This window comes from Mycetomoellerius zeteki, unplaced genomic scaffold, assembly GCF_001594055.1.
Source record: "Mycetomoellerius zeteki isolate Tzet28-1 unplaced genomic scaffold, Tzet1.0 scaffold421, whole genome shotgun sequence".
In the NCBI taxonomy this organism is placed as follows: Eukaryota; Metazoa; Arthropoda; class Insecta; order Hymenoptera; family Formicidae; genus Mycetomoellerius; species Mycetomoellerius zeteki.
In genome coordinates this window covers 1,350,415-1,376,656 of record NW_017257416.1, presented here as the reverse complement: position 1 = coordinate 1,376,656, position 26,242 = coordinate 1,350,415, and the positions used below count along the sequence as shown (strand labels likewise).

General features: G+C 34.3%; 1 protein-coding gene across 1 annotated transcript in view; it reads left to right on the top strand.

Moving 5' to 3' along the window:
• LOC108726439 (protein rhomboid) overlaps window positions 1-26,242 on the top strand; it is a 131,051-nt gene that overhangs the window by 10,357 nt on the left and 94,452 nt on the right. The window contains exon 2 of the mRNA XM_018454011.1: window positions 2,853-2,970. Within this exon, the coding sequence (XP_018309513.1) occupies window positions 2,853-2,970 (118 nt within the window). The remainder of the gene's footprint in view (window positions 1-2,852; window positions 2,971-26,242) is intronic.

The window sequence follows — 26,242 nt, the reverse complement described above, 5'->3', positions numbered from 1 at the left end:
ACAATGTTTCCGCTAGGCGTTCATTCGTAACGAAAGTCGTAAATGAGGGGAAAAGAATACTGTAGGATAATGAAGGCTATAGGTAGCTGAGAGTTTGCGCGTAATTGTTCGCGAGAGTATTTTTCTTTTCTTCGGAGATCGATCAAGCAAAGGAGGTTCGCCGAAGTTAATTCCTCATTATTTCGCTACCCCTGGCGACGATTAACGGGGCGCCTCGTAAGACTAAAATTGTTACAGAAGGCTGGCGATTAGTTTCAGAATACTCTCCGGAAGATTTCCTGCGGATTATTTTTCAAGTTATGGAGTCTTATGTAAAAAGTGTAGCCCCATTTTCTACGTGATCGCTTAAATAAAATCCTGTCTCGAATCTCAGCTTTGAACTCGTATGAATCTGATAGCTATATTTTATGTATTATAATATACTATAATTATTAAACAATATTATAAATAAATTATTAATATGGCTCAATCAGAATAAATCAATAAATAAAAGAAGGGCTACGAGCCAGTTACAATATAAAGAATATTTAATATTCGTACAAATGTTTCGCCGATCGGGTCATTTTCAATGTAAATACTAATATCGGAGATGGTTCACATTAAAAGACAAAAACATGGGATAAACAAACAAAATGATACAGATTCTCTGCCAGAATCATATCTTAATATTATCCAATCTCTTTCCCCTTCTTAACATTGTCCTCTGTCCCCTTCCAATTATCGTCTTTTCTTTGTTTCCTTGTTTCCTTTTTATCATAACGTCGCCTGACATAGTCGAGGATACATGTGTTCTCTCCAATATATCGTATCATGGCTTACCTTTACCTACTATATATGACTTAGTTAATTTTGCGTTTTTCTCTCAACGTCTGACTTATATCATTACGACAAATCAAGGTATATGTATCTATGTAACTTAATTGGTACTAAACTACTATAAAATATATATACTTGATAATTTAATTTAAACTGTAACGTAATGTCAGTCTATTATTTTGAATTATTTGTAAGATTGTCCATTTTTTTTTTTTTTAAATAAGATGAGATCTTTTTACATCAATCAAATAATGCTAATTTTACATATGGACCATACACATCAAATAATAGGGAATACGGAAATAACTGATATGTTTTACTGGATACTGTAATCTGACCGAATACTCCGACAATTTATGTAATGTTATTTGTGTTTACATTGAAAATGAACCGAAACGTTTGTACGAATATTAAATATTCTTTATATTGTAACTAGCTCGTAGCCCTTCTTTTATTTATTAATATTATAAATATTAATAATATAAAATAATAATAATATTCCTACAAAATTTTAATTTTCACGAAGCAAATTATAAATTAGGTAAATTTTCTCTTTAACGTTTGCGGCGCATCATTTTTGTCATTTTGTTTCATCTACATTACTTTTAAGCACAATTACACGCTTTTTCTTCGTGATATTTGTCTGTTTGTACGCGCAATTAAGTTTTCCATGTTTATACTTTTCACCTGTCCGTTCTAGAAATAGCTTCATAAATATATAACCTCCAATTACATTCTCATTAATTAAACTCGATTATCTTACAAATTTTAGTTGTCTGCGGATACGTATCCGACGAGTGTTTTAGAGATGGGGAAAAAATTTTTTGTTCTTTTAATTGCCTGAATATAGCTTGTTACTGTAGCGTTTACCGATTACATGCGCATTCTAACTCCGAGTATTCATCCGTTGATAGATGCAACATGAAATTGTAGCAACAATAGCGCTACGAGGCAGCCGACGCTGTTATCAACGAAAAGACGCTTTTCAAAATAATAACGTTCAAAATGATAACTTTGTTGTTCACTCTGTGCTATTGTACCGAGTTATTACCAATCGGAACAATATAATAATCTAAATTAATGAAAACATTTTTCTGGATATGAACAATTATTTTTGGATCTTGAATTTAGGTATCTGTCGAATATTCTCACTAAATCGTCTGGTTATTAATGTCTCACAAAAGAACGGCTGGATTTTTTTTCGAATCATTGTATTTCGCGCGGTGTAATCAAACACGTTGTAACTACTGCTCTCGTTCAATTAAAAAACTTTTCAGAAGAACAAAAATTATTGAAGTAAATGTCGGTTGTGCGTTTTAGATAAATACTATATAGATTACTTTGTGGGAATATAACCGCGTTTACATTCAATTTATTGATTGGTTGTTTTATATTTTTTTTTATGTCCAACACACGCAAACGAAGTCGTTTCGCGAAGTTTGGCTCAAAAGATTCGATTGCGCGCGCTGCAGGTTATTTTTTCGTGTTGAATTCTTCTGAAATGAAATACTATGGTAAAGTTTAATTGAAAATATTCGATTGCGTTTATATTGGCGCACAGAAATAGTGTACATAAAATGCTATTATGAATTTCATCTTTAAAATACATTTACCGACAAGGGAATATTTTATTTGCTAATATATAATAATTATAGTTATGCATGATATTTTTACACGGTATAATGAACCGATTAATGGAAAATTACATATTATATTTAGTAGATGCTTCCCGCAGTAATGTGAATAAATTCGATTTACACGCATTTACACACAAGCAGTTACCATTCTTTGATATGCACATATTCTATTTTTATTATAATGCATACAAAATTTATCAGAATTGTTTAGTAATTCGAATTAGATAACAGCTCATTTATTTAAAAAAAAAGGAAGGAAAAGGGGGAAGGTACGCTATATACTAAATAGAATATATAGATATAGTTTTATATTCACATTTTGTAATTTAACGCGTGCAAATATCGTTGTATATGTTTTTAAATTTTAAACTATATTGCGATTTGTGTTTGTGCTTTCAGGATGGTCCGCATGATCGGCGATGAATTCCTCACGGAGGAGCGGGACCGAAAATACTACGCCGATCACTATACATGCTGCCCACCACCTCTCTTCATCATCCTCATCACCCTCGTGGAGGTGAGTAGATCGAATTATCCTACCTCGTAACGAGCACGGCATGCGCCGAATAATGCGCATGCATACTACGTACTTTGCTCTTTGATCTTCGCATTCTCGGTCGTGATTAATAAATTTTTAACGAAGTCATTTATGCGCGCGAATACAGACGACGACTACAATGCGTTATTAATCCATGTTGTTATTTTCCTTAACTCTTTTACCTGCAATCTTTCATTATAGGATAATTTGTTGCGTCTATTATGGTTGCTGAGTTTCGGATATTAAAATTTATATAATATAGGTATACTAAACTTAGGAATACCTTCCGTTTAGTCTGTAAATTTTTACATTTTGTACTTATGTTTGCTGAGAGAAAGAAAGAGAGAGAAAAATGTTAATTAAAAAATACGTGAAAAGATTTACGCGGATCTTTACATTACTTTTGCAATTTTGCGAGTCTTCTTTCCTCGTTCGCGTATTATTCGCTTTTAATTGCTTAGTATGCATTAATTGCAAAGGTCTTCATTTCTGCAATATTCCGACGCAGATTCTCATTTCTTACGTACGTACGTTTACGATATTGTATCGTATTACGTAATCAAAGATTACAGTTTGCCCGGAGGGAGTGGAGTCTAATATTCTTTGTGGTCAAAGAGTTAAACTATACCTGTAAAAGAGTCACGCACGCTCGCTCGTCGCTTGCGTCGTCGTTCTCCATTATTTCCTACATTTTCGCCAAGATGAATAAGTGAAATAATCGTCTCTCGTCTCTAACGAGCACGCCAGATATGCGTACACATTATCTCTTCCCTTTGATCCCCTGATTAATATCCGTTTTGAGATCGTCTTATCCGTTTTTTTTTTTCGTCGTTATGCGTACTAATGATCATTCTTTCAACTCTTTTTTTTCCTCTTCTATTTTCTCTTATGACACGCGCGGCGTGAAAATCTTCAAGACAGCGATTTATACCACCGGGCGACCTCGTTAGACGGCGATTTTAATCTCCGTAAAGTAATTCGATACTCATAAGCTACCCTCGTTAAAAGCATGTTCCGATACGGGCGAACATCTTGCGCAATAATGCTAATTAAAATTACGTCGGGTTATTATGTCACGGCTTGGGCGTCCGACGCCGTTATAAATATTGATTTAATAGAGATACGCGGCGGCGTCAAAGGACGGCCGATCACGCACACGCGTATACTATATCGGGTCATTATAATAAAAGCGCGCGCATTCACGTGCGAATCTCCTCCTCTAAATTATTTTTGTTAGGTTCTGCAGGTCATCAGGAATATAATGAATACACATATAATTACTCCGCTCTCATATTATGACTTGCGCATGGTAAAATTTTAATGAAAACTGTATTATAGAAACGTTTATATTGAACGTTTCGGTCGCATGGAAAATGAAGTGATTATATTTTTAAATGAGTTCAGTATGCTTCGAAACATTGCGCGATTTTATTACGATATGTTGAGCTTTGAATGTTTAGAGTGTGCACCGATTTATCATTCGGGGTCCTCGACCTTTTCATTATCGATGCGTGCGACAATATATGTGAAAAATTACTCAAATTGCAAGTGCCACACGACAGTTATTTTATGACTTGCGATGTCACCATTATACCATCCGTTGCTCCATCTTTTTTTTCTGTCTTGTCCGTCTTGGTGAAAAGAACAGGAAGACAACGTAATTGTCTTCTGTAATGAGCGACTAGCGCGCGACTTGCAAAGCGCGCATGATAATGTTCTTTGAGCCTCGAGAACGCTGCAACCGTGTTTAATAAATTTTTAATGATCACGGTTTGTGCATAATTTACGCGTAGACGACAACGCGCGACGTTGGTCGTGAACGCACGGACAATGTTCTCGAAATTCAGATTTGAAGCTCACAATACCATTATTAATATTTCGGACCGGAATTACGCGCTCTTACTCACGTGTGTTCGTCGTTAGCAATGTGTTCGTCGTTATAATAATAAAATTAACTCGGCCGTAACTAATGTCGAGTTGGATGAGTGAAATACGAGAGAAAAAAAATACAACGAAAAATTTTTTTCGTATTGCCTTGTACAATTTTTGTAGGACATGATTTAGAATAAAATTACACAAATTGTATAAGGTGAATCGCGTAAATAATGCTAACAAATGGATATTATTACGACTGGTCCAGCTAATTATTTTATTTTATTTTATTTTATTAAATTTAAAAAATATACAAATTTAGAAGTTATTATTCTTTAATCAAATTAAAGAGAAATTGGACATCTTAACTAACGAGACTAAAAAGAGGTTAAATATAAATGTATTTATAATTAATTTACGAAAGACTGTGTTAATTATTAAGATATTTGACACGTTGAAAATTGCAAGATTGTAATGTATGATGAACGCGACCATTCGTGTATCAAAGCTACAATCTAATTAAATCGTATTTCGACCGGTACTTGGTTCATTTTTTTTTCGACCGCTCATCGTATCTTAATACATCAATCGCGTATGATCGAAACACAAGACAATCTGGTTTGATGTTCAATGAACACTTGCGGTCGATGTGCTCGTTAATTAAATCTCGAAGTACCATAATGTAAACTGTAGTCCCGGAAGCGACATGTGCGGCCAACGGGATAAAATGCGTCTCGGGATGCGGGATAAGTGTTCGCGACGTACGACGTGAAAGAGTAAATTGGTATCAGTAAGTCCTCTAAAAGGGTACTTAATTGCCACCGCTCAGTCGTCATATTTCATGATTTAATTAAATCGCAAGTATCGCGCTTCTTTTTAGCTCTGTTAAAAGGTTGCGCATTCGTAATTTCATCCGGATGGAGGCTAAAATTGGATTTTAACTCGCAGTAAGCGAAATGCAAATGAAGAAACAAAGTAAAAAAGAAATCTTCGCGACATTACCGATGAGTAAATTGAGTTTGTTTAGATATGGCGATATTTATATAATTTTTAAATACTATTACCTCTTTTCCTAGACGCGTTCTCTTTTTATTAATTTCTTTGAAGTCCCGCTTTTACGAGCTATTCTGTCATATTGCGTAAAGTCAGGGAAGAAAAATCATTTCTTTTATTCGTTCAGTTCGCTATGAACTTTGTGATTCGCCAGTCAAAGCATTTTTCGTTAATTAAATTCCCTGGTATTTCGTGTCGTAAGTATTGATGTTGGTGATATACCCGAATTGCCGATATGTCCGAACGAGTCTTTGAAAATTGCGATCAATTTGTAATTTTAGATAACTTAAGATAATTTATTTTCTCCGCCACCAAATAATACTAAAATTTAATAACATTTGAGAATTCGCGACAGTATCAATAATGCTGTACATTTCGCCTTTGTCAAGTTGAATTAAAAATATATAATAAGTAGAATTAATTAATTAGATCTTGATGTATAAATAATGCAAAAATATTCAAATTTATGATACATATAACAACTTTATTTGAAGTTCTTTTATACTTGTATCAAATTGTTAATTCAAATATAAAATGCAAATGACGTCGAATGTACGATGAATTCTATCTATATGTATGTACGCGCATATCACACACAGCTGCTATTGCGGTTTATTTGTCAAGGAATTCCGCGCTAATTAAATCTGCAAGTATCGTAAGTGCAGCGTGGAAAGCGATCCCGGAAGCGTCGAACCGCTGCTACCGAACGGTTGCTGTATACCAGGATAAAGCGTTCCGCTTCGCTATCTCGTCCGCCGCGACGAGTATACAGAGGGAGAGAGTCGAGGAGTTGTAATTTTAAACGGCTCACAGTTAATACCCATTAGCGACTGGGTTAATACATGATTCACGGGCGCCAGAGATTGTCACATTCGGCTCGATTCTAATTATAATTTATCGTCCGTACGCGATCCCCCACCTGACTTCCGCCTCGCATATACCCGTAAAAGCTCGCATCACTCGCGACGGTACGCATGTGCACGTGCTGGACGACATAAATGTACGTTAACTTTTGTGAAGCATAATTCGAAATTGTACGTATATTAGTTTCATTTTACGATATTAAATATTACATTATTGCGTTCATTAATACTTCGCCGAGAATAATAATTACTTGGTTCAAGTATTTCAAAAGTTCATATATTCCGGAATCTATAGTAAGTTCATCACAAGCATCAAATTTATTATATTATAGTAAGTTTAATACTTCAGTCAAGATTATTAAATTAAAACAAATTGATTTGCTGATTATATAAAGTCACTTCTTGGATCAATTTTATGTTGTTCAAAAGGAAATGAGTTCTTATTTTGAATACATAATAATGAGTTTCTTCTCAAATTTATAATAAGTATATTTTAAGATCATTATCAAGAAAATATTCTTTGTTGAAGATAATCGCGTTACTTAAAACAAAGAAAGTAAATTAAGTAATCACTTTTCGTAGCAATAGAATGATATTTTTCTATGTGTGGTTGAAAATGTACTAACCAGAAAATTCTAATCGTATCAATCAGAATTATAGTTATTTTAATTAGGATTATAGATTCAACCAGAAAATTCTAATTTGTCCTTTTTCAACCAGAATTTCAATTAATGTAACCAGACTCTTTTTTCAATGTTTGCGTATTTCTTTCATTAGATACTTCTTATGCTTTCTCACTTTATTGCGTGAATGACACGGATTTACTTTGATATTTGTATGCTTATTTGTACGATTTCTCCTTTAATTCATTGTGAACGGGATCTGGTTCTACTTGAATCGAGTTTGAAAAAGACCAATTCTTTGATGCGCTAATAAAATCTTTGCACAATATAAAGCTTGTATTTTTTATTCTTTCTCTTGCTAATTCTTGCTAAAATTGCTATAATTTTCTGATTTCCCAACGGTTACTGTAACGGAAACTGGTTGGTAATACGCATACGTGTAATTTATCTACGCGGTGTGCGTGTGTGTATGCATGCGTTCGTAATACATTCCGGCTTGCGTGGATTACAAGAGGCGATTTAAACACGCGTTACAAACTAGTCAAACGATTACTTGTGTGCGACGTATCGTAATTTCCGTGGCGTGACCATATTTTTCACGTTACAATGTCATCGATATATAAGATCGGATATTAGTTTTCCTCAGCCGGTCACTTAATGATGACCTGCGAGAGATTCCGAAAATATAAAAATGGATAATATGAGAAAAAAAACGATTACATTTATAAATCAAAGAGTATTTTTCGCAGAAAAATTTAATTTTTGTGGACTACGGAGCTTAGTAACCAGCACGTTATCGTATAGTCAAATATTAAAGCATTTTGGTAGATTAAATTTGGATAATGGAAATAATTAACAACGATAGTAAATAAGAAATGTATCTTTTAATTTAATTAACATACATAAGTTTAACACTAATTTGATTTCAAATTGTTAATTATTAAATTATTTAAGGAATGAAAACGTGAAATTGAAGAATAACAGTAATAAAATAACGTTGCACTCCAAAAAGTTCGGTTATATAATGCGACCTACTAAATAAATTATTGCACTTACAGTTGCATTGCAACATTGCTATGCGAATTATTTTTTTATTTTGCGCTATTGCACGCAAACGCCGTTTTCCTTTGCTAATTGGAATCCTGCTTTCAAGAAAGCTTAAGTTCAAATCAATATACAGCTGTTTCACTAATTAATGCTGGTTATACCATTCTCCCCATTATTAGATATCACTTTTGTATTCCGTGGCAAATTCTTCCTCTTTTATCATCCGTTTCACGCCTATTGTTTGCTTTTGTAGCTCTTTGCAAAATCAATTAATGACTTATTCACGTTTTCATCACATCGTTTATTGTACTCAACAATGCTTTTATTAATTATTTACATACGCCTTTAAAAATCGAAAAATATACGAAAAGGCAACCTGTTCACAAAGGAAAAAAATATAGATAACAGAATCTAACAAATATTGAAGTTTGTTTGAATTATTTAACAAAAAAATATAATATCGTACATTGCATGTATATTGCATTTGAAGATATTATATTTTTACAAAAAGATTTTTAAAGGAAAATCCAATATTTAAAAGTCGTATTTTTATAAGCTTCAATAGGCAATAGTAGATTCAGCTTTAATTTGTTGTGCTGCAAATCAGAATCAAATTGTACTTTGATTTGATTTGTTTTTGAGAACGCGCTATGACTCACAATTACGCTCACATAGAAACAATATATTGCAGTAGAATATATTGTTTACGCGATAACTACCATTGTTCGTTTCTACTTTGTTCGCTTACCACCATATTTCGCGGCAATGAGCACGGCACGAACTTTTATCTCGGTGTCGGTGATGTATGGTCCTGACGTCGCGACGCTCGCGTCGTCTCGTGTAGATCCAAGATGGTCTATAGCTTCAGTTGATGTCTTCTCTTTCCTTACACGGAGTCTTCTTACGATGAGTTTCTCCTTTTTGAAACTTCCTCAGTTACCTTTCAGGATCTTTATGGCGCCTCTCGCAGATACAGCTTCGACCAGGTTGGGACAAATTTATATACACGGAAAAAAATGTTTCTTGTTTACAGCTAATTCTGATTTGCTGAAATTGCATTCGCTACTATAGCTATGAATTTGCTAATACATACAAAGGATTTGCTGCTGCAGCTAACATAAGGACGTGATAGTAAAATATGTATATCTGTTATAGATCGATTTATTTAGCAATATGAAGTTAGTTGTCACAGTTATTGGATATGTCCGTGTAAAAGAAAATCTCTACCACAGTTAAATATGGTTTACTGAAACTGTACGTGCTATCAAATTGTCTGTTACACAAAAAACGTTTGCTGCATTGATCGATACATCGACATAATAGCAAAATGCTTGTCTGTTACAATGATAATATTTAGGCTTCACAGTTAATGGAAATTAGACCTCGCAAATACGATGTTAGATGTCCATATAATGCTACTGAGAGAGTTTAGCTGCCATACCTAATTTTTAGTTGTGGCAGCTAATCTTTTTTTTCCGTGTATGACATTTCATTTATATACTTTATTGTTATACTATTTCATTTCTTAAATTACGTTTCTAAATTTAACACAAAATTAACACAAGGCAATATAATGTGTCTTATAAGATCGTAATGTGACTACACAACGAATCGGAAATAAAGACCCTAAACGATCAAGCTGGATCTTTAGTGCTGAAATAATTCTGTGTGAATTTATATACTCATATCCAATCCCTCAAACTGTGCGCCGAATTAATTTTCAGTCTTGAAACGCAATTCTAACGGAACTAGAGTAGTAATATCACAAATTAAATTGACATTTAATTAAATTAAATATCACAAAAGAAATTTAATTATATTGATGCTTATAGGCACCTTAGATTGATCTTAATATTCTGATACTGATAAGCGTCCTAAAATCTGTAAATAATTTTTATATTGCGAAAAATATATATTTCTAAATTTATAGGTATTTCTAAATTATCTAATTCTCTCCTTCAATTCTCTCACGTAATGTCTGTTTGGTATTTGCCTGAGAAATTTGCGCTGGCAGACATTCCCCTTTCAACCCTGTGTTTTGCATATCCTCGGCGATGACCCTGCCCATCTTGGTGGTCGTGTCTTCTGAATGCACATCCACGTCGGCAGGCGAGGTGAGAGGATGAAAGCGTATGTACAAGACATTTATGTATTTAGGATGAACGTACATACACTGCGGAGAAGGTCGGTTCTAAGGGAGAAGAACTTCCGTTTTGTCTTATCTTCTTCTGCCTCCTCCTGGCGAGGGATGGATACTCACCGTCTGCCTCGCCCCTATCCACCTAACATTTGAGAGTTTCCGCGAATAAGTGTGTATTTGTTTTGTCACGGGTGCCGTGTTATAGTAAAGGAAAGTTGTTCCTTGGGTTCCGCGTGAATTTCCGTCCGCTTTTCTTCTTCGCGCGACCCGTGCGTTTATTTTCTCAATTGCACGACTGTTACGTATACCTACCTATGTACGGAATGTCTCTTATGCGAGATGTACCTCGAGGATTCAAAACTTTGTAACAGCGAAGAGGTTTATACAAAGATGCGTCCAACTTCTTATTTTGTCTAGATTAGTTTTTTTTATACTGAAAAATTTGATATAAGGACAGTTGTTGATCTAATTATCCCCTCGCCTTTAACTGCAGCAGTATTCTAAATGACTACCTTGTCTTGAATGTATACAGTTGGACACGCCCAATCGTAGATTGCGACTCAACTCGTTCACAAATTCCAGACATTCCACAGATTCATTGACTATCTTTTGTACGAATATTTAAAAACGCAAACCTGTGATTTCGTTAGAGGTAAAATACAGAAATGTTTTGTTATTTCGATATCGTAATATGCTAAATTTTTTATTTTTCTCTCTATTTTTTTAGACCGGATTTAAATCTATTTTCAGAGTTTTATGTTATTTGTGCCAATTGTGTAGGAATTACAGAATTAAAAATATTTAGTATCAAAATGATGAATTATTTTTATATTAATATTATATATCGACTGTTATACATTCACAGTGTTATAACAAATGTAATATCGATTATTTATATATATCGAAATCTTGTGCTAAATCTTCTTTCGCGTATCTCTCGTAGGACCGATTTAGCGCGCGCACGTTCTCTCGCGAACGCGAGGAATTATGGACGCGCATACCTATCTGAGTAGAGAGAGAAAACGAGAAGAAAAACGAAACGGAAGGACTCGACTACCTCTCCTCTTTCGGAGCAGCTCGGAACAGCAGGGGAACCGGTAATCTTTCGTGCGGAACCGGCCTTTATTTCTAGCTGTCGCATATTTTCGCCTGCGACGCGTTCGAGCAAAGGGGCGTCGACGAGTCTCTGCCTTCTCTTCGCTTTGAGAATCGATAATCTCGATCCTCCGCTCGTTCTATGTCGTGGCAGCACCTTTTCTTCTCTTCCCCGGTTCCTCCGCTGCCGTGATGTCGCGCGGATGCACGGTTATCTAAATAACCGTGAGGCTTTATCGACCGATACATTTTCTCTTTTTCTTGTCCTCTTTCTCTCTCTCACTCACTCATGCTTGCTCTCTTTCTCTTCCTTTTTATCTCGCAACGACGAGTTGTACTTTACACCACTATGAAATGCCTCTTCACACTCGCACGTGTGATGTCGTCGATTCCCGTGGTCTGTACTGATAAAAGCCACACCGCGCTTTAAGCCGCATCGATTTTTATGGGCATTACGCGCATTAGCTTGTCGATCTTGCGACAGGTTGCCCATCGAAACTCGAATGTGCGATATCAAACGGGAGTGATATCGGGTAGATACAGCATTTAGTTCGAAATGGCCGGGAGATCGGTCTGTCAGTCACGAAAGCGAAATCAAGTTTCATGACAGAAAGAAACTGGTACGCTATGATAATACTTGTCCAACATTAAGTGCGATTGATCATGACAATAGATTTTATTTCTCTAATATAAAGATTTGCTCTCTTTTTCTCGTTTAATAATAATTATTTCATGAATCGTTTGCATAAACATTAACTATAGGTAATATTAATTGTCATGGGTGTAAAATTTCAGTCAAGATAGGAGGACAAAATTTACCTTCACACAAAACGTATTAAAATATTTATATTAAAGCCTGTCTTCGAAAAACTTTCATGTGAATAACGCATAATCACGCATTGGCCAATAAGCATTTAACTTCATATTGTAAAAATGATTATTGTAAAAAAGATTTTCACACTTCTGCATATAGCTGCTCAGTAATAAAAATCTCAGTACTATAAAAATAGTACACGTAATATAAACGATAGATTAACAGTAGAGCTACAATCGATTATCAAATAATTATTTTGATATGAAAACCTCAAAAAAGAAATCGTGAGTAATCAATATCCATAGAAGGCCACATTAGCAAAATGCTATGGTATTGTTTAAATTTGCATAACTCAAAATATATATAGTCAAATAAAATGTTAAATAGTAAATAACACACTCAAAAATGCATATATTCATGTGATAATACGCTCAAGTTTAAGAAAAATGAGGAAGTAGGTATAATTAAATGCTAAAGTGTACCTCAGAAATGTTTCGAAATATTTGAAAGTAAAAATGCGTTATAATAAATGTTGTTAAGTATTGATAATGTTAGTGTCATGGTGTAACGGCGAGCTACTGAATTAATAATTCCATAAGTAATCATTAGGATTTGCTATATGATAGCTGAAATATCAAGGAAAGTATACTAACCATAATACCACCTTTTCCTCTATATTTATTTTTAATAATTGTTTCGTCTTGTCAAAATTTAGGAAGGAATGTCCTCTTGTATACGATTATGTTAATTTAAATGTTAATTTAATGATTCGCTTTTTTCTAACAGGAGTGAAAGGAGAGGAAATTAATCGAATATTAGCTCATAATTTGTGATAGCTTTATATTTTTAGCAAGTTGTAAATGAAAACTTTAGCGGGATCCTTTAATGATCGTGTCTCTCGACGTTAACTGATGTAAAACTGTAAAGTTCATGAAATCGATAGGATATAGTGTCTTGATAGACACGCCGCGCAACCTAGAAAATCGACAGATATAGAGTGCACCGGAACATAACCGGAAGCTGGGCGACCTTGAGATAAGGATGCCGGATATTACGAAGACGTCGAAGTAATGGGTCCGCTCCTCTTCTTCCGTTCAACGGGAGGGAAGCCCCGTAGTAAACTCCTCGTCATTGCATTTTGCTGCCGTTACCGCCTATCTCTGCCTTAACAGCAAACACCTACTATGCCATCCTTCCGCCCTTTTCCGTGCCTAACTACTCGCCGGCTGAACTAACGTCATTATGTTGAAATGATATTATGAGAGAGAACAACGATGCTCCACAATCGAGCTCCTGCAAAGTGCGGACGTACAAATATTACGTAATTATTTGTAATATCGGGAAAACGCCGTTATCGCATCGACGACGTTCAGGAAAATCGGCATTCTGAAATCGGCGTGCGGAGAGGAGAAATACTTGCTGAAACGTTCGATGAAAATATTCGTGAAATGTGATGGCGCGAAACAGTACGATGAATAAGCGAAGAAAGCGTAATAATTTGCGTCGTTGCAAATCTGATCGAGAGATTCGCGACTCGTCAACAATTGGGATGCCAACGCAGAAAGAATAAAGAAACGACAGATATATGAAGAATTTGAGGCGGAAAAGAAATATGCTCTGCGACCAACCTAGTAATAATTTAATAATGAATTACTATAGAATAAATTGATTTAATTATACAAGAATAGAAACTTGGTTAGGATGTTTGAATTCACGGATCGTGGTCTTCTTTAGCTTGGAAATTTTATTTTTTAAATGTATTGCTCAAATAGTAACTCAATTTATTATGTATAATGTTATTAATCAAATACTCAATTTATTATACACTGAAAAAAAATTTAATAATATAGCTGTCAATTGTTGAGTGAAATAATTTTAATCAAATGTTCGGTTAATGTTCGGTAAAAAATAATTTTGCTTTTGTAAATATTTAGTAAGTATTACCAAACATCATAAATAATGATATAACTAGCGTTTGGTAATAATAACAACTAAATTTTAAAAATAAAATTTTTTGTTATATTATATTAACCCAATATTTGAATGAAATTATTTACTTAACATTTGATAATTATATTATCAGATTCTTTTTTTTAGTATAATAATTAATAATAATAATTGTACTTTTTAAATCTTTACAGTATAATAGCGTTTGATTCGTCTTTTGATTTCGACTTTGACGATTCTCGGCACGTGTTATTCGAAAGATGAAGAAAATCTAAACTCGAGGTATTCAGGCATTATTTGAAACAGCCAGACGATACATGGCGGATATGAGAAGTGAGAAGAGACGAAATTCGAGACTGTCTGCAATGTAGCTGAATCTCCTGGACGTCCTCGGAAATCCTGGGACAATCCCTCGTGAACACGTATATTCCATCGGTCCCTCCACGACCGATTCGATTGGTTCTCGGTTGAGCTCGCTTATACGTTAACTATCACTAACACAATGTGAGCAGAAATTGATTAATACGATCCTACCTCTCTAATCTCCTCTGTCGGATTCTGGTGGATCTCGTGTCACGAGATTATATAAATTTTATGACATGAAGTGCTAAAATGGAATTTTGTCTTTTTCGGAAATCTGTCTTTCACGTGACTGGCGTAATAACAGTTCATTCTTATTTAAGCTAATAGTTCTTCATCCATACATATATATATATATATCTCTCGATTTCTCCATCTGTTACTCACGATTATTGTGCCGTTTAATTTAGTGGGACTCCTTCGCAGATGATATACTCGTACGATGTAATAGTTTGCTTCGCACATGCCGACAATTTTGCTTTTGTGGGCGTTTAATATATGTGATCGTAATATATTAGACTATTAATTTATAATAATACTGCACAGAGAGAGAGAGAGAGAGAGAGAGAGAGAGAGAGAAATGTATAAATTGCTTTGAATGCAGATCAACTTGCGCACGCAGATTTCAAGATATGTATTTAATCCTCACTTGCAACTGCATTATATATCAGCTGATAACAGTGTGTTGAAATTTGCATAAAATAGTTCGAAAAAATATGTTTCATATATTATACTATTCATATATTATACTATTGGGAATATAAATTTAAAAAAAATAACACTTGGGAGAAGGATAATCCCACTAAGGATAATCCTTTTTATTCTGATCTAAAGGCTACGTATATTTAATTTTAAACGCGTATTTTATATCGGAAAAGCGCTGATATACGTAAAGGATCGATTCAAAAGTCAAATTCCGGATTGACTCCAGCAAGGTCGAGCATCTTCTATAGAATTCGCATGACGAGCTCGATCTATTCCGCTTATTCGTTTCACGGAACTTGATTCGCTCGCAAAAGGTTGCTGCGCATGCATCTCTGAGCGCGAAATACGCATTGAGTACACGCCGCGAGAAGTCGTACGTACATATAGACACGAGCTGCTGCAATTCACGTATATATAAATACATCTGTATAAATATATGTATATGTACAATATATACATATATTATATATATAATATATATAGGACCCTTCAAAATTCAATCCCGTGACTTCGCGTACTCTGTTCAGTCCCGCGATACTCGACCGTCCTCTCGGGGGAATTAAATTTCCATCCGCTTCGATTGCGTTGCCAGAGGTCAGGCCGAATATCTCGCGCACAAACGTTCACGCGGCAACCGATCGCGGATTATTATTTAGTGGTTGATCGCTCACGAACGAGATCCCTCCATTTCCTCCCGAGCGCAATATTGAGATGTAACTCGTCTCTTCCATTTCATCATGCATCCTATTTGATCCGTTTGCCGGTATGAGAAATATTTAATTCTACACGGATTGAAAGGTTGCTAAATTCTCGTGTTATTTATCATCAAATATTTTATGTATTTATTATTTCTGTTACTCATGAACGCTCGCATATATACTTGCCCATGATACGTTATACTTAAAAACTTAAACGTTTTTCATGTATTGTTCTTTAAATATTGTTTATTGCGAAATAATTTGAACTGTAAATATTATATTATAGTTAATTCCATGTAACACACGATCATTGCTGATTCGCGATTGATACTATCATGGGCGTCAATATAGCATCGTCGCGCGGAATCGGTGTCCAAAAATTATAAACTATGCAACAGCGACCACGTGCAATGTCGCAATCGTGAAAACGATGATAAAATTGTAACGAGTGCATGGTAGAGAGAGAGGCGATAAATTTTTGCAGCTTGTATCGCAACACACACGCACGTATGGCACTTTTCTCACACACTTGCGGGTATATCGCTGATGATTTTATCGCTCATTCGCAACCGAAAACAAAACGCTCGTATCTATCGTCGCGGGTGTTCTTTTTTTCATTTTTTTTGTTTTTTTTTTAATTGTTATTTGCCGCGCCGCCGTGATATAATACCTTCTCCAGCGTGCGTGCGATTCGATATTTCGCATATGGAGCGGCTGCATTATTTTTTTTCTCTCTTCGCCCCGAATTATTACAATCGTAGAGTGGCGTTTTACGCTCGAGCTGCTCGAGCAATTATTCCGCAACTCTCAACGTCCAGATCCATATACGTGAGAACGGCGATTTATCCGGTGAGAGCACGAAAGCGCGCATTTTCATAACGCGGCATTTCCTTCGACGGCACGCGTATCAATTATTCTATCGCACATTATTATTGCCGTTGCTCGGCCCAATTATTCCTTGCGACCGCTCAACGGAATTCGCAATTCTCTCCGTATTCCAAGCGTGGAGGAATAAAGCTTACCGCACGGTGTGCTGCTTCCTCATCTCTCCAGCTGCATGAAGAACATATTAGTAGTATCAATAGTACGTGTACATTTATATGTAGGTACGTAGGAAATTTATCTCATGTTGCAACTGATAAGACTAGTTCTTGTGAATCCTTATTAATGACAATACAAATAGTTTTGTTGTATTATAAAATAATTAACAAAAAATATATATATTTTTAATATCTCTCTAAAACTCTCTAAAACTTTTTTGAATTGTCACTTTGAAGAATGAAATCTCACTCTTAAAGATTGAAAATTGAACCACTCTTTTTCGAGACTGACTTAATTTTCACTGTTTAGAGTGAGATTCCACTCCAAAGAATTTAGTGAGTATGTATATATATATATATTATATATATATATATAGGTATATATACAGTCGTTAAATATATTACAGTCGTTAAACATAATTAATAAAACATTTAAATAATTTATATGTGCATTATATTTAGTGGTTTAGTAGAATGAGATTGGTTAAGTTAATAAACTTTTCACGTAAAAAAGTCACTACATAATTTCAGAAACGAATGCATAGGTACTTTTTCTTCTGTAAAAAGATCCCGAGCTCAGTCGCATAATTACGCGATCGTGATTTTTCAGAAAGATATTCTCATTCAAGAACCTCGAGACCGCGGTCGCGACTTCATAATATTATATTTAACGGCGACGTACGGGTCGTCTATATAAATTTTCGCTGATTACCGCGCGCTCTAATAATTTCGCTCGCTAAGCGGAATTCGTCGCTGCGCAAATTTCACGAAATTCTACTAGACAGTACGACAGAATGTCTCTCGACTGAAAATGAAGTTGAGTTAAATTTTCATCGCACCACTGACGATTTTCACCGTATCATGTCGCCGAGCGCAGAATTTTTGAGGATTCAGATTTCTATTTTAGCGTATTTTTGTTCCATGAAATTCTACGTATTTTGTCGGGTGATAATCTGGAAGCTGAAAGTGTTCACATTTTTTTTATTTTCGCTTCATTGGTTTTATCAAAGAATAACGTATGAGGAAAGAATATCTAATTCACAACTATGCTATCTTTTTGAATTGTAGAATATTTACGCTGGCGCAAATCAATGAATCTGCTTTACATAAAGTAATATAGTTTCTTTTATACGAGAATATATATTATATGAATCTTTAATTATTGCTTAGATAGAAATAAAATTGTTTTTGTTAAGAATAATTTTATACGTTTTATATTTATTTCTTATTACTAATTTTAATATTTTTAATAAAATCCTACTTAATTAAAATTGTTTTAACTAGGAATAAGAATAAATGTCAAAAGAATAAATGTATGAAATTATTTTTAACAAAAAAGAACTTGTATTTAAGCAATAATTTAAAATTTGCATAATATATTCTTATATTATTTTATATGAAGCGATTCATTGATTTCTATATTCTTTCTATCTATATTTTCGCAAAACTTAATTTTTAAGATAACTTTAAGAATATGAACTTACCAAACCACCTGATTATGACATAGCTATCCTAGATTCATATAAATTTTATCGGTTTGTATTTTCATTTAATATAAATTTAATAAGTTTGACTTAAATCGCACATTAAAGCATGGCAGTTGCATGAATAATATTTAAATGAGCTGTTTCTACGCATAATACTTATCGGTTGAATGAGCTCACAAGTGCAATTGCAATACGCAATAATCGCCGTAGTTGATTCTCAACGTAACAATAGTGATAATAAAATATTACAACGTACTTGTAATATATTGTAAGTGCACCGAGTATATATATCCTACTTAAGTCATTATTCTATTAAGTCGCTTTTCCTTCTCAAAATCTGTAATACATATATCTTCTCCTTGTATTCCAAAGATTACAGTCAAAATAATGTTATATATTATGAAGTATCGCTGGCTTAGATACATAAATCTTATCAATCATTATTATACTCTAAAAAATATCATTAAAGACTGAATTTTAAAAGCACAGTTGACTTTTTAATTATGAATTCCAGTAGATAAATTTAAATCTGTAAAAAATAAGTAAAATACAATCCAACTTCTATTAAAGCTTTCACTAGGTAAAAATTTTTTTTAATTTTTATATAGTCTGGAACAATAAATAAATATGTACTGAAGTTCAAAGATCCAAGTTGCGGACGAAGAATGAACATTTCACATTGGAGAGGAAGGTTAATATTAGATAATATCAACACGGTATGGATTTATAACCTTTGATATTTATATTAACACCATCATGGTGTAGATTTAAAACCCATGGTGTTAAATTCATGTCAATATTAACACCAACACAGTGAGAATTATATAGACACTACATAGTGTTAAATCCACATCGATATTTTTTATATTGATAAGTCTAATTTAATGAAAACTTAAATATCTCAATCTAGTGCGATCGCGGGAAAGTCATATCGCTTTTAGCAAGATATGCACGCACGAATGAGGGATTTACGTATCTGTCAGCTTTTCTTTTTTTTCCTTTGCAAGCGAGTACCATGTGAAGCCCGTTGAATTGATCAGCTTGACGGCGGTAAACCGGTGCGATAACGCAAAATCGCGGAAAATATACGCGAAAAGCCGGGCAAAGCGGTACGCTGAATGCAACCGTGCGAATCCCGCATACATTTGTCGTGCGATAACAGCAATGGTGTACTCCGCTAATAGAGCTCATGTACGGGCGATAACAGAACGGAACAACAAAGCAGGTATACTAGAAAATAACGCGCGGCGGTGAGAGTTTGGATCTATCGAGAGGTATATTTACGCGGTTATGGACAATTGGAACTGCAACTATAATTGCTACTGCAATCGCACAGGCGGCGTGTACAGGTGTGGGCGCGTGCGGTATTTATGCGTGCAACTCTGCTACGTACGGCTGAATGTGCGTACATGGGATGACACAATATCCTGCGATATCAAATTGATGTTTATTCAAGTGGGCGCAACGTAAGCGACAGGCTTAACGAGGATTGAACCGGGCGCTGCTATTGCTGCAGCGGATCTTCCCCCGATCCCGCTTATAGTAGGTACGTCTTTCTCATAAAGAGGGATAGCGAGAGAGAGTCGGAGAGAGAGAGAGAGAGATATATGCAGGAGAGCCTCTCTCGCAAACACAGTCCGTCTATCCCTCGCCACATGTGCAACACGCCGTTGTCCGTTTAGCTGAATTATGACGTACAAGCAAGATAGATACGTATGTATAGGCGTATATAACGCACCCATGTCAGTCGCGTCGTCACTCCCGGAGCGTCCCCTTATAATACATCTAGACGTCAATTTCGCGCACGACGACATGAAATGGGCCCTTGGGGAAATAGGCGTATTGTCTGCAAACTTTATGTGCCCTTGGGAGGGCCGGCATCGTGTTGGTTCGTGACACCAGCGAGCAAAAGTGGATATCAAATGATCGGCGACGCTATTAACCTTTTACCGTGCGCGATATGCATTTATTACACGAATTTAATTTAATTTTTTTGTGTTTCACTATTTCGATAAACTGAAAGCGGTGACACCGTTAATCTTTACCTTTCAACGTGTTATTGATTGTGTTATTTATTGCTACGTGAACTGTGTTTCATCATATTTGAAATATATAGGCCACAATCTTGAGGGATATAATTGTCGAGAGCAATTTAGGATTCTTGAGTTTGTGTAAGCATCTATTAATACAGCAAATGTATCATGTCAGTAAATGACAAAATAATATTTGTCAATTTATTGAAAAATTATTTTATTGTGTCGTGTTTGCCGCTCGATATTCGCTATTCTTGGCTGCATTGAAAAAATTAAATTCTGGAACAGTCTGAAGAATTAAATCAGTTAATCGCGGACAGTTAATCGCAGGATTCACTTGTATTTTACGGCTACATCGACGAGTTTAAGTCGGGAAAAGCGTCAGAGCTAGGCGAGGATCAAACAAATATTCGCCGCAAAACGTGCCGATCCGCTAAAAGCGCAAATAAACATTAAAACGCGAAGGATAAATCCGACTGTTTGTAAATGTAACGCAGGATTCGCATCGACTCATTGAGCCTCTATCGAGATCATTTATCGCGCTGCAGAGTGCAAATTTACAGGGGCGTCGCGGTTGCCCTTTTGGCGTCTTTCCAATTTCGATAATCTAATCGCGCAATCATTATTATACTCCATTATTGACCTCGTTATTTAACGTCTGCTAAATCCCAGGAAACCGCGTCCCGTTTCCTCTACTATTTTATCTGCTGAAGATATTGTAGAGATTCAAAAATGGGAGAATTAAGAGGTTGTTTCTAAAATGGATAGAATAATGAATTTGATCTGTTCGTTAAAGAAATTGAAGCTGAAATAATAATATCACTCACTGAAAGAAAGAATTTTGTTAATTTAATAAGCCACCAACACCTTTAACAAATGATTTGTAGATACAGGCAACAAAATTATATTGTTTTAATTTGTTATGATTGATGCTAGTCCAACTAATTATTAGTAATAGAAACAATTTATGCAAAACCTAACCTATTTTTAGACTTTTATTTGCTAGCAATACTGATTATATTGATTTATAAATCGTATATTATATATATCTGCAATAATAACTGATCGATTCGTTTTCCTACCAAACCATTACATTTGTCCCTGTTTTTGTTCCTATAACAAACTCCTTTCTCTCAGTGCAATTAAATTAATCGTCGATTTAATTATGATGCTACTAGCATCTTAAAACACTGTAAAGAATTTAGTTCAAAAAATAATTTTTAATTTTTTTTTTTCGAATAAAATTTTGTAGGAAATATTAATATTGTTTGTCATAAACAGACATAGCACAGGTTAATCATAAACATTAGACGTGAGAGAAGCCAAAAGCTTTTGTTGCTCAGTAGAACGAATTGAAGGCATGAAAAATATACAATGTCTCATTTATCTGCTTCAAGTACGATTTCTTAAGGACGAAATGAGTGGAATGATGTGGGAGCGTTATTCAGGGTTTCTTAGGGTCTCTTCTCTTTGCAGCGAGCTTCTTTTGGGCGGGAAGTAACGCGATTTTGGCGCGACGTGCGGAGGGCGAAGGTATAAAACGAAGGTTTTCCCGAGGACGTAAGCTCGCTAACGAGCGACAAGCAGCGTCGAGCTACTCGGCGGAAAATGAAAATCTTTTTTAGGTGACGACTAAAACATCAACGCGAGAGATGGTAGATGATGCGCACGTTATATCACTCTTGCTATTAGAGCTAACAGCGTGACAGATAAATGAGAAATGTGAAAGAGGTCAAAAGGATTTTAGAGCGTTGTGAGAAGAATTCGCTTTTCTAAAATACTGAGCGATAGATTTGAAAGAGATGTTGATTTATTTAAAATGTAAAAAGATTTATTTAAAGTGTAAAAGAAAGGTTTTTATATACTTTAATCGAAGAGTGCGACTGTGTTTTATTGTTAAACAGTAATTTAAGTAAATAGTAATTTATTTAAAAGGGTGTCTATACATTTAGAAACAATTTCAGAATACAGGTCTGAAAAAACACTTCGCGAAAAATACATTGTTTTTTGAGAAACAAATATGAGAAGAAAATAAATTATAGAGAATACGAGAGAGGATTGTTCTCAGTATAATATCAACGCAATTATTCTTCTAAATAGAAAATAAACAATTGTGTGCAGCTACGTAATAAACAGTGAAAGACAAGAGAGTTATTTACGTTTAATTTAACTTCATTTGTAATCGGAACGTAAGCAAAAAATACGTATTATCCGCTCGTGAGCAGTATTAAATGACGTAAAATGACTTTTCGACGCTCACGTCGGAGGCGCGAATTAACAGTAAATTTTATTACGTTATAGAAGACAATATTATGAGAAGCACATGCTTACATTATTCAACAAAGAACAACAGTAACGCGTTAAGTTTCAGTCATTGTTACAACGTGACGCAAATGTAAATGAAATCGTGTATGTTGCGTGTTTAATATTATATTTGTTTAGTACGAAGGTAAATCCAAAAGTCTACAACGCATTAAATGAAGCACCTTTATTCCAAGGATTTTATTCATTAAAGAGATTTTATTCATTAAATTTGTATATACAATTCTAACAATTTTAAAAGTGTTGTCTTAAGTACAAATTTTTTTTCTACAAAAATTAGTTTGAATGTATGAGTGGAAGTTGGAATTAACATAATTTGTGCGATCGATTCAAAATGGAAAAATTTTGATTTTTCTTATTTAATCCGGACGCGGAAATAAACACTTTTAATTGATGTAATACGAAAGTCATCTTTTCTGATATGTTATTTGTGTGAAATAGATATCGTCAACAATAGAAGCGGAAAGAAAGAAAATCAAACAAAAATAAATGCTCGTTTAATTCCTATATTTAAACTCTTATGTTTCCCAAGTGCATCTTTAATCTAATTACGAGAACACCTGTTGCATAAACAGTAATATATGAAGAAAAAATTCAGAATTATTCTTTTCGTATAATAATTACGACTGTACAATGAATATTTAGATATACAGTAATAACTAATCAAAGTACAAGCTCTAGATTATGTCGAGAGAAAATTATTTCTTTGAGTATTTATTTCAAAATTATTTACTGATAGAGCATAATAATTTTCTAATCCTATAAAATCGATATGGTAATTTCCCCGAAGTATAATATCGGAAGAAGATTGATTGACGTAAAACATTTTGTTTAGAATGTCTGATGTAAATAATTATGAGCTACTCAACCTACGAAATGCGAAGACAGGGATTTCGCATCCGACTAGGCGATACGACTACGAGGAGATGCATTCAGGATTTTTCCTCGAAACGTCAGCTGCTGAAAAATTCACGAGTATTTCGTATTCGGTATTTTGTTGGTCGTTTTACAGCCGCTCGCCGTTTATTCGTAAAAGCAAAGTACCGAATCATATTTACGGTCTTCCCGCGTCGCGAACTTAGTACGATGCGAAGCTGGTTTCTTCTACTCTGCTCTTGCATTTCATGAGCATCACTTAAATTATGTTTATTTATTGATATTCTACCAATTTATTACTCTGTTCTTTACGAAGTTTCTACAAAATTTAGTATTATTATAGAATACGAATTACATATAGAATACGAGTTTTAAAAAAGAAATCTTTTCAGAAAAATTAATTATACTTTTCTTACACTTACGAGAATTATAGAATATTAATTTCTGCGAAAGTTACACGGAAAGGACGGTTTTGCTGAAGTATCTAAAAATTTAGCTAGATATATATTTGAAAATAATTTTATTGAACCATCAAAATAATTAAGAATCTCAAGCATGATGAACAATATTGCAAAAAGTTTTGACATTCTAGCATTTAGTTTGAGCGCTCTATTGTTTTACGTTATTATATGTATATAAAAATTCTGAAAAATCTTCTAGATGTTATTTTAGTTTCAAGCAATAAACACACACACACTCCAAGAGTACACATGGCGCTACGGATGAAATTCTTAACGCACTCTGGCGCCCTTCATGCCTGTTTAGACATTTATCACCCGACTTTTCGACTCGCGCGAGTGTATCTGGTTTTCCTCCAGCTAGACAACGTACTTCTAATGTGTTTATACCCGCATTTGTACAAGCATTAAAGACATCACCTTTAGATTGTCAAGGAATCGTGAAGCAGTAAATTTTGTCGTCGAATTACGTAGGTAATAACGCAAGTTCGTTGCGAACATTAATCGTAGGTAATTCTATTAATAAATCGTATTACGAAATATAGTCTCTATAAGTAATTTGTACAAAAGAGTACGCGGATTAAACTTGTCGTTGGCACATAGTTAAAATGTTACGTCTCGTACGTTAAACGGATCAGAATGGCATGTAATTATTTCCGGACGACAAACTCGCCGGCGGTATAATCAAACGCGGATTAAAAGCGCCGCCTATCTTCGTTAGCAGCGATGGAAGAATTCGAAAAATTTCCAACTACATTTTTAAACTTTCGACAATTTTTCATCATCGTCATAAAAGCCAATTTAAGCTGAGGCTTTCGTGCACTCGATCCGAGCACTTTCGAAGTTCCAAACAAGACACCACCTGATCCTATTCGATAAACGCGATGTCAGATTGTCCTGTCAATTATCGGGCGCTACGTTTAAAGGCTCGCCACCGAAGAAACGGCAGGGTGAAAATTACTATAATTTTCTTCTACCGTACGCGGAAGCCACACTCATCGCGAATATAATCAAGTCTCAATTAGGAATGTCCGTGTCTTAATCTGCGAGAGAATAAAGGTCGACAAAGCGAAATTAACCACGAAACGCGCGCGCACAGGGAATTAATTGCACGGATTTGTGTTGAGGGAATAGATATAAATTAACTCACCAGTTTCTAATTCTTGAACTGAAATATCCATGATTCAAAATTTTATAAATTTTTTTATTTATACATAATTAATATTACAAAGTTAATATACAAAGTTAATATGCAGATTAACTTTAGTAAATTAAAAGAGAGATTAAGTAATAAACATTTTATTTTTAAAATTAATAAAATAATTTATCAAGTTCTCCGTTTTTAATTACGACGAGTTTCTCATTAATTTTTTTAAATGTTTAATTATAAACGTATCTTTAAATATTTTTTGTGTAAAAGTTGCCCATCATTTATTTATTTAAGGTTCAAACAATCTATTTAAAAAAGGATTGAATATATGGTTAAAAATATTTAAAAATGCTTATGATTAAATATGATTTAACTTACAGCTAAAATATCCGATAAAATTTATTGCAATATGCAATAGATTATTTATTAAATTTAAAGCAGATGGTAATTATAGTAATCTATTTTGATTTACATGTATTTTGCGCAAAAATTTATTTGTCGTACACACCGACATAAAATTGTTCAGTGGAATAAAGTATGCCAAATAAATTCTTCTCTACTGATGAAAGTCTTTTTGTCCGCATTCAGGATATAATTATGATTAAAATTAGAAGGGTTGAAATTGCAAACTCGTATAATCATTAGTTGAAAACAAGTTTTTTCTTTAG